The sequence below is a fragment of the Oryx dammah genome, unplaced genomic scaffold (genome assembly GCF_014754425.2).
Source record: "Oryx dammah isolate SB20612 unplaced genomic scaffold, SCBI_Odam_1.1 HiC_scaffold_10, whole genome shotgun sequence".
NCBI classification, from domain to species: Eukaryota; Metazoa; Chordata; class Mammalia; order Artiodactyla; family Bovidae; genus Oryx; species Oryx dammah.
In genome coordinates this window covers 17,229,362-17,243,254 of record NW_024070194.1, presented here as the reverse complement: position 1 = coordinate 17,243,254, position 13,893 = coordinate 17,229,362, and the positions used below count along the sequence as shown (strand labels likewise).

Sequence of the window (13,893 nt, the reverse complement as noted above, 5' to 3'; positions counted from 1 at the left end):
AAATACCACTCCAAATCAACAAAGAGAATAAGAAATAGAAAATACCTAGGATAAAACAAGGAGTTACCTATAAACACAAACTGTATATGTAAACTGAAGATGGATGAAAGAATGACAAATTACCCAGCAGAAAGCAGGATGGTCAAACATAAGGGCCTGACTAGAGACACTTAAGTGAATTTGCTCCATACAACCCAACAAAGACACAGCAACTGAAGGCACAAGCAGAATAGAAAGTAGAGGTTATTAGGCAAGGGCTGACATGGATGGGTGATCTGCAAGTTTATAGTATTAACAGAACTCTTCAGGTTCCCATACAACATCCACTCTAAGGAATCAGATGATAGGCCTCTAGTCTAGAGAATTACTCTCTACAAAAACTGAACTAGAGAGAATCAAAGCTCAGAACACCAGGTATAGAAGAGACTGTGGTTTTAGGTGAAAGCCTGCTGACTGAATTTGAGACCAACTTTCCCTTCCGTACTCTGCTCCATAACACCAATAGCCAGGCAAGAGATTAGCAGATACTTCTCTAGACAAGTCAAAATACTCCAGATAAGTTTTAAAGACACCAACAGTTGAGGGTCCCTATATTACATGATCACTCGAGGCTTCTGGACTTTTATTCTCACTCTTGCACACAGAGTTTTGACCCAAACTGTTTTATCAACATAAGGGTTTATTAATGTCTCATTTTTAGTGACTCATTCAAAAAGCAGACATTTGAAGAATGCCTCCAATTGAAAGACAAGGGTATAATCTAACATTTGAGGAATAATCCAACATTCAAGGAAAGACTCCCATACTGAGATTCCAGAAAGTAAAAACAGGTCACGTACTAATACAAAGAATTAAAATGCCCCTGGACTTCTAATTAGCAATCCTGGGATCTAGAAGATAATGGAGCAATGCCTTCAAAATCAGAAAAGAAAATGACTGTCAATCTAGAATCCTATATACAGACAACTATTAATCAAGTATGAGTTTATTTATTTTTTTTTTAAGTATGAGTTTAAAATAAAACATTCATGCAGTTTTAAAAAAGAAATTTAAAGCAAGGTAAGGTTTCCACACTTAAGCCAATAAAATGTTTATAACAGTGGATTGTGAAATTATGTATGTATAGTGTAATACCTAGAGTAACCACTAAAAAAAATTTAATACAAAGGTATACACTCTAAAATGCTCAAAGTAATCCATGGGACGGTAAGAAAAAGAAAACAAACAAAAAAACAAAACATAAAACAAAAAATAAAATAGTAGACTTACGCCCTTAACATAGTAACAATTAAATGTAAGCTAATATCTATTAAAAGAAAGAGCCTGCATAGTATACAGAACAATGTGACTCAACTATACACTGGCTACAAGAAACTAATTTCAAAGGATGATACAGGTAGAATGAACGTAAAAGAATAGAAAAAGATATATAGGCATGCCAGGTTCTCGACCACTGCAATAAATATGCAATAAAGCAAATACCACAGTAACGTGAGTCACACAAATTATTTGGTTTCCCAATGCATATAAAAGCTATGTTTACACTATACTATAGTCTATTAAGTGTACAATAGCATCATGTCTAAAAAAAATTTTTTTAATACTTATTACTAAAAAATGTTATCACCTGAGGCTTCAATGAATTGTAATCTTCTCGCAATAAAACATCAAAGATCACTAATCACAGATCACTATAATAAATACAATAATAATGAAAAAGTTTGCAATTCTGTAAGACTCTGATGCTGGGAGGTATTGGGGGCAGGAGGAGAAGGGGACGACAGAGGATGAGATGGCTGGGTGGCATCACTGACTCGATGGACGGATGGGGTCGCAAAGAGTCGGACACGACTGAGCGACTGAACTGAACTGAACTGAACTGAAGAATTAGCAAAATGTGACACAGAGAAATGAAGTGAGAAAATGCTATTAGAAAAAGAGCACCAACAAGCTTGACACAGTGTTGTTGCAAACTTTTATTAAAAACTCACTATCTGTGAAGCACAGAAAAAGTGAAGCACAATAAAACTACATATGCTTGTATCATACAAACATTAACCAAAAGAAAGCAGGAGTGGCTATATATAAACATCAGCCAGATGCTTTCAGAACAAAGACAATTACCAGACTCAGAGAGGGATATTCTGTCATAATAAAATGATTAATTCACCAAGAAGACAGTAACCTCAATGTCTACGCATCGAACAGCAGAACTTCAAAATATATGAATTAAAAAAAATCTAACAGAACTGGAAGGAGAAATAGATAAATTTAGTTTCATTTGGAAACTTCAATACCCTTATCTCCTCTCACTGACTGACAGAACTAGACCAAGAATTAGCAAGGATATAGAAGAATTTAACAATACCATTAACCAAAAAGACAGAACTGACATTTACAGAACACTTCACCCAAATACAGCACACATTCTGTTTAAGAGCCCAGAACATTCACCAAGATAAACCATGCCTGCATCATAAAATAAACCTCAACAAATATAAACAAAATGAACTCACAGAGTATTATAAAAGTATAGATACGGAAAACAAACTAGTGGCTAAAGAGAGAGAGTGTCACTTAAAAAGGGGCAACATGAGGGAGATCTTTATGATGACTGAACAATTTTGTATCTTTATTTTGGTAGTGGTTACCTCATCTACATATGTGATACAATGGTAAAGGGAGCAACATACATTGTTCTAGTGTCAATTTCCTGGTTTTGATATCATACTATATAAAATGTAACCACTGGGGACAAATGAATACATGAGATCCTTTGTACTACTTTTGCAACTTTTTGTGAATTTATAATTATTTCAAAATAAAAAGCTGAAAATTTATTTCTATCTTAAGAGGTTATGGGAGCCTATGTGCCATCAAATATTAGTAAACTGTGAAAAATAAAAACATGGAATCCAGTGAAAATGGGGAACCAACACAGAAGAAAGCTTCCAGGGTACAAACACAAAGAAATTTTAACAGTTAAAGCAGCACCCCCAAACATCAACTTATTCTTACTGGAAATTAAGGTAAGAAGGCTCCAAAAGTGACAGAGAGTGGAGGAGGAGGAAACAAAGATCATATGCTAGGACTGACTTTTTAGAAAATTTTCTTTACTGAACTATTGGAGAGAGGGATCCAACTTAATCAAACGTCCAAAGAAAATGGAGCAATTAAAAAAAAAAAAAGCAAAAAAAAAAAAAAAAAAAAAAGCTGCTAACATTTTATTCCTTAAAAATCCCTGAGAGGTATGGCCACATATTTAAGTTATCACTTGGATTAATAGTTGCAGGGGGTGGGGGGGTTTCAACATTAGTTAACTAGGAATGAAGGACAAACAGCGACCTGAAGGGGAAAGATGATGATGGAGTACCAAAAACAAATTTTACATGTTCCACATTTCTGCCAAGAGGTGGCTAGTACTGGGTGTGCCAAAGACAATGGAGGCCAATTAATATATCATTATGGCTAAGTGTGCCATTAACTGCTGATCGTGAACCACCTACAATGAACTACAGAGCCTCTCAACACACAGCTTCCAGGCTTAGGATTTATGGAACTTGCCAGCGGCTGGTAGAGTGAATTTACTTACTGACATGTCCATTCCATGAAGTCTTCGTGTTTCCTGCACCATTACAGTCTCTAGTATTTTATAATACAAAATTTCTGCAAGCTTTAGTCTGTTTACAGCAAAGTCTATGAGGGGAAATAACAAGAAAACGTGCTAAAATGAAATGTAGCTGTTAATAACGAAAGAACAAAATTTACATAAACTTAAATCTGATATATTAAAAACTAGACGGAAGGAAAAACTTGGATTTCTATTTTTCTTGGGATAGTCTACTCTCAATGCTGTATCAATTTCAGTTTTATCTCCTTACCTATGTGAGATCCTGGCTGTTCATCTGTTGACTGAGTATAGTGTTGGCAGAAAGTCTCTCCTATTCCTTTCACTATTTTCATAATATTTTCCATAGGATTACGCACACAAGACCTATAAAACACAAAAGGAACCTAATGACCAGGAAAAAAAAAACCAGACTACTAACATGTCTTCTTTCAAGAATTAGTCAGGATTTTAGTGACCAAAGTCCTATTTTAAGTTGTAAACCTGGATATGTAAACATAGGATATTTCAAACTAGTCTACAGCCTTTAAATATAATCATTTGGCATAGTTTTAGAATTTCAACATTAGTGGAGTCTATGTCTTCTATATTATACTTTTATTTATATGAAATTCTAGAAAGGCAAAACTATAAGGACAGAAAAAGTATCAGTGGTTTCCAGAGGCTGGGGATGGTGTAGGGATTGAATATAAAGGGGCATAAATTTGGGGGGACTGTTCTATGTCTTAATCATCATGGTGATGATACAACTGTATGCATTTGTCAAATCTCATACAACTGTACAGTAAAAAAGATGACTCTCATATATAAATTATACTTCAAGTGAAGTAAAGGGAAAGTCGCTCAGTCATGTCTGACTCTTTGAGACCCCATGGACTATAGTCCATAGAATTCTCCAGGCAAGAATACTGGAGTGGGTAGCCTTTCCCTTCTCCAGGGGATATTCCCAACCCAGGGATCAAACCCAGGTCTCTCGCACTGCAGGCAGATTCTTTACCAGCTGAGCCACAACGGAAGCCCAACGATACTGGGGTGGGTAGCCTATCCCTTCTCTAGCAGATCTTCCCAACCCAGGAATCCAACCGGGGTCTCCTGCATTGCAGGTGGATTCTTTACCAACTGAGCTATACTTCAATAAACCTGATTTAAAAGACTAGATGATGGGCAGTGTTTAGGTATATATTGTGGTGTAAAAATAAATTGCATGTAATTTTTACCAAAATCAAAAGAATAACACGTTAAAAAAAATGTAGCATCAAAAAGGAAGATATCTGGCCAGAAGCAATTAATGCTGTTACTTTTGTATTATTGTATTAACTCTGTTACCACAGAACACAGGTCTTGATTCAGAAACGTCAAATCCGAGTCTATGAGAAAGAACGTGACTTGCCAAAAGCCAAATAGCAAGCACAGGGCTCAGAATTCCCAATCTCATACTCAAATGGACCAGCTTCATGTGTGCAAAGGCAGGTAGCATACGTGGCAAAACACTTTGTTCTTACTGAGTTCCTCTCATGCAAAGCTGTACTTCTTGACTTATATTTTCTTCAAACTAGGCTGCCTTTTTTATTTCATTATGTGGTAAAACAATAAACTCAGTTTGTTAGCTATGTACACATTACTGTACAGTAGATCTCTAGAACTCTTGTAGGTAATGCTGCCATGAACTTGGGTGTGCAAATATCTCTTTGAGATCCTGTTTTCACCTCTTTGGAAAATATACCCAAAAGTGGGATTGCCAGGTCATAAAAATTCTATTTTTAATTATTTGTGAAATCTCCATATTATTTTCCATACCAGCTACACCATTTACAATCCCAGCAACAGAACACCAGTTCTATTACTCATCAACACTTGTTATTTCCTGTTTTTTTGATAGTGGTCTTTCTAATGGGTATGAGGTGATATCTCACTGTGGTTTTCATTTGCACTTATCTGATGATTAATCACATTGAGAATTTTCTTCATATGCTTTTTGGCCATTTGTATGTCTTCTTTGGAGAAATGTCAAGTCTTTTGCCCTCTTTCATTTTTTGCTTTTGAGTTGTAGGAGTTCTTTATATATGCTGGCTATTAACTTATCTGATATAGTTTGCAATTGTTTTCTCCTATTCTAGTATAGGGCTTCCCTGGTGGCCCAGATGGTAAAGAATCTGCCCTCAAAGTGGGACACCTGGGTTTGATCCCTGGGTCAGATTCCCTAGAGAAGGAAATGGCAACCCACTCCAGTATTCTTGCCTGGAGATTTTCAGAGGAGCCTGGGGGGCTAGACACAACTAAGAAACTAACATTTTCATTTTTTAATGGAGTAAGGCTTCCCAGGTGGCTCAGCGGTAAAGAATATGCCTGTCAATGGAGGAGCCACAGGAGACATGGGTTGGATCCCTAAGTTGGGAAGATCCCCTGGAAAAAAAAATGGCAATCCACTCCATTATTCTTGCCGGGATGATCCCATAGACATAGGAGCCTAGCAGGCTACAGTCCTTGGTGTCACAAAGAGTCAGACGTGATTCACCATGCAGAAGCAAGCAAGCATTCCAGTATGCTGCCTTTCATCCTATTATTTCCAATGCTATACAGAAATATTTAAGTATGATGTAGTCCCATTTCTCTATTTTTGCTTGTTACCTGTACTTTTGATGTCATATCCAAGAAATAACTGCCTATTTCAATGTTGCAAAGCTTTTCACCAATTTTTTTCTTCTAGCTGTATAGTTTCAGGTCTCATGTTTAGGTTTTTAATCCATTTTTAGTCAACTTCTGTATAAAGCATAAGACAAAATCCTGTCTTCATTTTTTTGCATGGAGATATCTCAAAGAGACCCAAGTGTACTGCAGCATTACTCACAACAGCCAAGATGTAGAAACAACCTACAGGTCCACTGATGAATGAATAGATAAAACTGTGTGTGTGTGTATATATACATACAAAATATTCTAGTATTTATGCAAATAATATATAATAGATAATATTCAATTATTTCTATATATAGAAATATATAAAGGCGGTATATATATAGAAATATATATACAGCCTTAAAATCCTGTTATATACTACAACATGGATGAACCTTGAAGATGTTATACTAAGTTAATCCAGCCAAACACAAACGCTACATGATTCCACCTATAATAGGTATCTAAAGTAACTTCTGTATATGTAAATGAGTCTTTTTTCATTCTTCTGCATGTGGATATCCAGTTTTCCCTATAGTGTGGTCTTACCCTTGTCAAAGATCAGTTGATGATACACATGAAGCTGCATTTTGGGATGCCAGACTATTCTATGTCTAGTCTACATGTCTGTCTTTATAACAATATTTTAGTGATTTCATTATTATAGCTTTATAATGTGTTTTTGAAATTAAGATGTGTGAGCCCTCCAGCTTTTTTCTCAAGATTATTTTAGCTATTAGAAGTCCTTCAAAATTCCTTATGAATGTTAGATTTTTTTTTTCTATTTCTATAAGAAATGTCATTGGGTTTTGATAGGGATTGTACTGATTCTGTAGATTGCTTTGGGCAATGTGGACATTTTAACAATATTAAATCTTATAATCCACAGACATGGAATGTCTTTCCATTTATTTATTTACAGGTTGTCTTTTGCATTCCACATTTTCTTCCTTCCTTCCTTCTCTTGTGCTTTAAAATGTTTGCACAGGAACTTCCCTGGTGGTCCAGTATTTAGAATCTGTCTTGCAGTGTTTGATCCCTAATCAGAGAACTAAGATCCCATATGCCATGGAGCAACTAAGCCCACACCACAACTACAGGGTCCATGTACTGCAATGCCTCAAGATCCTACATGCTGCAACTAAGTCCCAACACAGCCAAATAAATAATAAATAAGTATATTGATTTTAAAAAGTTTGCACAGTTGCTTTGCCATTTCTTTTTAACTTGTTCATGCTAAATGGACAGCTCAGTCCAGATCTATTTATTCAAATACTATGAGGGTAGATTAGATGCTATGAGTCTTCCTACTTACCCTGCCATCTGTTTATCTTCTGAGCTGTGGTTGAAACTGGGGATGTATGTTCTGTCCACTTTTCTATAGACTGAGGTTTGGGGACTGTGAGTACAACACAGATAGTGCTAGGTTCAGCTTTTGTTGAGGACCAGGGCTTTGCTTTCTCTTCTGAGATTTAGTTAAATATCCCCATTCCAGGGTTCACTATACCTAGGTCAGGGATATCTTCCAGTTTTATGAGGATCTCACCACAAATCAGGTAGGAACCTCAGAAAATGGGAGGCCCTAAGGATTTTTCATATTTCTGCTGCTATTTTGGTGGTATAGAGGAATTTTCACCTGGGGAGGTTTCTATTAATAGGACTTTTTGCCCATCTGCCTATTTACTCCATTTGTTTCCCTCCATATCTAGAGTATTAATTAGCATTTTCAAGATCCTGTTAACAAACCCTTTTTTCCCTCACTAATGCTTCTTGGGGGTGGGGCATACTCAGTTCAGTTCAGTCACTCAGTCGTGTCCGACTCTTTGCGACCCCATGAATGGCAGCATGCTAGGCCTCCCTATCCATCACTAACTCCCGGAGTTAACTCAGACTCACGTACATCGAGTCAGTGATGCCATCCAGCCATCTCATCCTCTGTCGTCCCCTTCTCCTCCTGCCCCCAATCCCTCCCAGCATCAGAGTCTTTCTCAATGAGTCAACTCTTAGCATGAGGTGGCTGAAGTACTGGAGTTTCAGCTTCACTTCATTCCTTCCAAAGAAATTCCAGGGCTGATCTCCTTCAGAATGAACTGGTTGGATCTCCTTACAGTCCAAGGGACTCGCAAGAGTCTTCTCCAACACCACAGTTCAAAAGCATCAATTCTTCCGTGCTCAGCTTTCTTCACAGTCCAACTCTCGCATCCATACATGACCACTGGGAAAACCATAGCCTTGACTAGACAGACCTTTGTTGGCAAAGTAATGTCTCTGCTTTTGAATATGCTATCTAGTTTGGTCATAACTTTTCTTCCAAAGAGTAAGCATCTTTTAATTTCATGGCTGCAGTCACCATCTGCAGTGATTTTGGAGCCCCCCAAAATAAAGTCTGCCACTGTTTCCACTGTTTCCCCATCTATTTCCCATGAAGTGATGGGACCAGATGCCATGATCTTAGTTTTCTCAATGTTGAGCTTTAAGCCAACTTTTTCACTCTCCACTTTCACTTTCATCAAGAGGCCTTTTAGTTCCTCTTCACTTTCTGCCATAAGGGTGGTGTCATCTGCATATCTGAGGTTATTAATATTTCTCCCGGCAATCTTGATTCTAGCTTGTGCTTCTTCCAGCCCAGCGTTTCTCATGATGTACTCTGCATAGAAGTTAAATAAGCAGGGTGACAATATACAGCCTTGACGTACTCCTTTTCCTATTTGGAACCAGTCTGTTGTTCCATGTCTAGTTCTAACTGTTGCTTCCTGACCTGCATACAGGTTTCTCAAGAGGCAGGTCAGGTGGTCTGGTATTCCCATCTCTTTCAGAATTTTCCATAGTTTCTTGTGATCCACACAGTCAAAGGCTTTGGCATAGTCAATTAAGCAGAAATAGATGTTTTTATGGAACTCTCTTGCTTTTTCCATGATCCAGCGGATGTTGGTAATTTGATCTCTGGTTCCTCTGCCTTTTCTAAAACCAGCTTGAACATCAGGGAGTTCACGGTTCACGTATTGCTGAAGCCTGGCTTGGAGAATTTTGAGCATTACTTTACTAGCGTGTGAGATGAGTGCAATTGTGTGGTAGTTTCAGCATTCTTTGGCATTGTCTTTCTTTGGGATTGGAATGAAAACTGACCTTTTCCAGTCCTGTGGCCACTGCTGAGTTTTCCAAATTTGCTGGCATATTGAGTGCAGCACCTTCACAGCATCATCTTTCAGGATTTGAAATAGCTCAACTGGAATTCCATCACCTCCATTAGCTTTGTTTGTAGTGATGCTTTCTAAGGCCCACTTGACTTCACATTCCAGGATGTCTGGCTCCAGGTGAGTGATCACACCATCGGGATTATCTTGGTCATGAAGATCTTTTTTGTACAGTTCTTCTGTGTATTCTTGCCACCTCTTCTTAATATCGTCTGCTTCTGTTAGGTCCATACCATTTCTGTCCTTTATCGAGCCCATCTTTGCATGAAATGTTCCCTTGGTATCTCTAATGTTCTTGAAGAGATCTCTAGTCTTTCCCATTCTGTTGTTTGCCTCTATTTCTTTGATTGCTGAGGAAGGCTTTCTTATCTCTTCTTGCTATTCTTTGGAACTCTGCACTCAGATGCTTATATCTTTCCTTTTCTCCTTTGCTTTTCACTTCTCTTCTTTTCACAGCTATTTGTAAGGCCTCCTCAAACAGCCATTTTGCTTTTTTGCATTTCTTTTCCATGGGGATGGTCTTGATCCCTGTCTCCTATACAATGTCATGAACCTCTATCCATAGTTCATCAGGCATTCTATCTATCAGATCTAGTCCCTAAAATCTATTTCTCACTTCCACTGTATAATCATAAGGGGCATACTAGGAGCATTTATTTCCTTTCTTGACCATCACTTTGGAAAATTATAGCATGAAATAATATCCTTCATTTGGTTGTTGATAGTTTGCTAATTTTTATTATCCTGTTATTTCATTAAGTATTAGGAAATAAGTTTCTCTGGTCTGGCCTCATTTTATCATTTTACTATAAAATATGTCTTTTTTTCCAACAACTGCATAAAATTCCATTTCATGGCTGTACAATCAATATGTAACCAGTCTTCTGTTTGATGGACATTTAAATTGAATCCATTTAAAAAAGAAAACAAAACAGTAATGCATAAGTTAGGGGTGTTACCAGAGTGGAATGTTAGAGCTACATAACCATTAAGATGCATTTAATCTTCAAAGTCTCTAATAATATGAAGTAAAATTTATATATAATTTTTAATAGTACTTCTACCTGATTTTAGGTCAATATACTTTGTGACTGAAATCGTATAGTAAAACTTGTCAGATGTATATCCATTATCTCCAGAATTCAGAAGTATTGAAAACAGAATGAACTATAGAATCTAATTTAAAATTAGAAGAAAACTTGGAAAAAAATAGTATCGTACTCACTCAAAAATATTTATAAGTTGTTCACTTGGTGCATTTTTCAATCCAGCTACAATACTCTGTAGCCGGCTCACACTTTGGGTGGCTGAAGCAACAGGAGTAATGACTGCTTCTTTTTCTCTTAAATATCGCCGTCCTGTCAGTGGGGTAGAAGGTGCAAATGATGTTTTCTGACAGAAAAGAAAAATATGAGACATTAAAAATTACTAAATTACATGTTTAATTTATTACAGATACCATCCTCTCTATTCATGTTTAGTAGGTTACTTTTTCTCCCTCTTTTGGTTATCTACCACATTTTTAGCAATATTATGCTAATAACATCAACATCCTATCTCTGAATAATACTTTTTCACAGTGCTTTCTCTCTACAATCTCATTTTATCTTCATAAAATTCATTTGAAATATAACATGCACATTTTCATTTTATATACGAGGAAACAGCTGACAAAGGTAATGGAAGTGCGGGAACTAAAACTTAGGTTTCTATGAATTTTCTAGCAGACCTTATGCTCCAACCCACCTAACACATAAACAGAGAATTAAGGCGTGGCCATTAACAATCAAATCCAGAGTAATATGACTGATGTTTGAGAAAAGCACATGGTAGGAAGCAAATTTTAAAGCAAGAAAGCAGCAGCTAAAGTGATACAAAGAAAAAAACAGGAAAAAAGTATGTCTTCACATCCAAAGACACACAGTCTACTGAAAATCCAGGCATTCTGGGAAAATATCCAAATATGAAAAATAGCAAGAAATAAGCTAAATACTATATGCTATAGTTTTGAAAGTTATTCTTTAAAGTTTTCATAGGAAATATGAATTAGTAGAAGAAATTTAAGATTTAACTTGAAAGATGCTTCTGCTGTTGGGCTTCCATTGTGGCTTAGCTGTAAAGAATTCACCTGCAATGTAGGAAACCTGGATGCAACTTCTGGGTTGGGAAGATCCCCTGGAGAAGGAAAAGGCTACCCACTCCAGTATTCTGCCCTAGAGAATTCCGTGGACTGTATAGTCCATGGGTTTGCAAAGAGTCAGACACGGCTGAGCATCTTTCACTTTCTTCACTTTTCTGCTGTTAGTAGAAACACACACACACACACACAGAAAAAAAAACATTCAAGACTGAGGCCAGGCTAGGTTATATTACTTTTTCAAAGTGATGTTGAAGATTACACTCCACATTAGCCTGTGCTGTCAGTTTCCCTAATGGGCCGTCACCAGTGAACTTCCGAGGGGTTCCAATTTCCTCTTCTGCATCTGCTCCCAAAAAGATCCTCTCATCAAAGTCACCAACAGTTAAAACATATTCTTCGTACTCCTTGTTCACTGCTTTGCTGAAAAGAGAATTCTTTTAAGCTCCTAGGATACAACCAAGTTACACAATGGATTTATCTTAAAGATATATTTTGACTCCACAGCATGGAAAAGCTCATGACTTTCTAGTTTTTATTAATTCTGCCCATCTAACAATATCTGAGGTTTCTATCTGATCATGGACATTCTTCACGTTCACATTGATGGCAATAAATTACTTTGCAAGGTGACTGAAAAGAATCTGTACTTAATCTGAAAACTAGTTGAACCTAATTAAGGCCTGATCATTGAGGAAACAACTGTGTGTGGCCTTGAAATATAAATACATTCTGAATTTGCCAATATTTGATTAGTGAAAGAATGTGAACTCAGAAATACAGAAGTCATCGGTTCTGTTTATGAGTTTCTCAGGAGAGCAGATATTTTAAGTGCCAATGGTTTCTGAAAATAAATTTAAGACTACAAAGCTTAGCAATAACACTCACTGAATGCCACCAATGCAGAAGAAACCTGAATTTGAATTTGGAGCTGTTAACTTGATACAACATATCACTTAACCAACTGTAACAAATCACTACTGACAGTATATGATATGCCTGATACTTTTAGTGCTAGATAATTACCTATTATCAGTAAAACTGGAAAGGTCCAGAAGGCATTCGCCCTTTAAAATCTGGAAAGAAAAAGTCATTGTGACATTATGTAAGTAAGCATATTAACGTACACACAAGAACATTACATTCATCTAAATTAACACACACAAACACAAAACAGAATTATTAAATATTTTTTTCAGACCAGTAACTCCTATTTAGTATGCAAATAAAATATTAAAAAACATTTAATGTCAATATTTCAAAATACTTTGAAGATCGTCTATCCATAGCAATGGTTTCCAAATTTTAATGATATAACAATCATGTAGGGGAACTTGTTAAAAAGGCAGACTTGACAGACCTCAAAGCCTGAATTAAGGCAGCAGTTTTAACAAATTCTCCAAATGATTCTGATGAAAGCTGTCCAATTTTAAAGACTGTCTATACAGAATGGAAACTAACAGTTATTGAATGATGGTATGTGTCAGACAAGCAAAAGATATGAAAGGAATATAGCTACTGTTACTGGTGAGAAGAAGGAAATGGCAACCCCCTCCAGTATTCTTGCCTGGAGAATCCCCATGGACAGAGGAGCCTGGCAGGCTACATGGGGTCACAAAGAGTCAGACACGACTGAGTGACTAACAACAACAACTGGTGAGAAAGGAAAATTACACTGTTATTAACATTGTCTGTGTATCCACACTATTCTTGGATTATCAAACATCAGGGATTGTAAACTCAAATGCTTTCAGGGGTCAGGGTTTAATATACATAAATGAAGAGGGCAGAAAGCACACTTCCTTGTCCTAAGAGGTAGCCGTTATTGAGCTTGACAATCGTTACCTATGTAGTTACCAATATTGCCAATTCTGATTTTTAAAAAATTTTCACATAAAAGGTCTTCATGTGTTAAGCTAAAAATTGAACAAAATAAAAATGTAAAACACCCTAAACAGGCCAAATAAACGGTCTGTGGCCCATGGGCAAGAGAACCACTGTTCAAACCAGGATACTTCTGGAGTGAAAAAAGGAGACATTCTAGCAATTATGCCATACCAACAGCCAAAACCCAGATAACCCAGGCAAACCAAGATGTATGGTCACCATACCCAGGAGCCACTAGGGCACTGCTTCTACAGAGCACAACAGACAGAATCCTTCAGTTCCTTTAAAGTTTACTTTGCTGGAGAGTAAAGTTTTAGAAAGAGATATTTTGAATATACACACACACAGAAATATATATATTTTGTATATAC

General features: G+C 36.8%; 1 protein-coding gene across 1 annotated transcript in view; it reads right to left on the bottom strand.

Annotated features, from left to right (window-relative positions):
• The window catches only part of RBL1 (RB transcriptional corepressor like 1), a 60,490-nt gene that overhangs the window by 33,251 nt on the left and 13,346 nt on the right, over positions 1–13,893 (bottom strand). The window contains exons 7-11 of the mRNA XM_040247360.1: positions 12,662–12,711; positions 11,872–12,058; positions 10,724–10,890; positions 3,882–3,994; positions 3,593–3,696 (exon numbers count right to left, since the gene is read on the bottom strand). Coding sequence (XP_040103294.1) covers positions 3,593–3,696; positions 3,882–3,994; positions 10,724–10,890; positions 11,872–12,058; positions 12,662–12,711 — 621 coding nt within the window. The remainder of the gene's footprint in view (positions 1–3,592; positions 3,697–3,881; positions 3,995–10,723; positions 10,891–11,871; positions 12,059–12,661; positions 12,712–13,893) is intronic.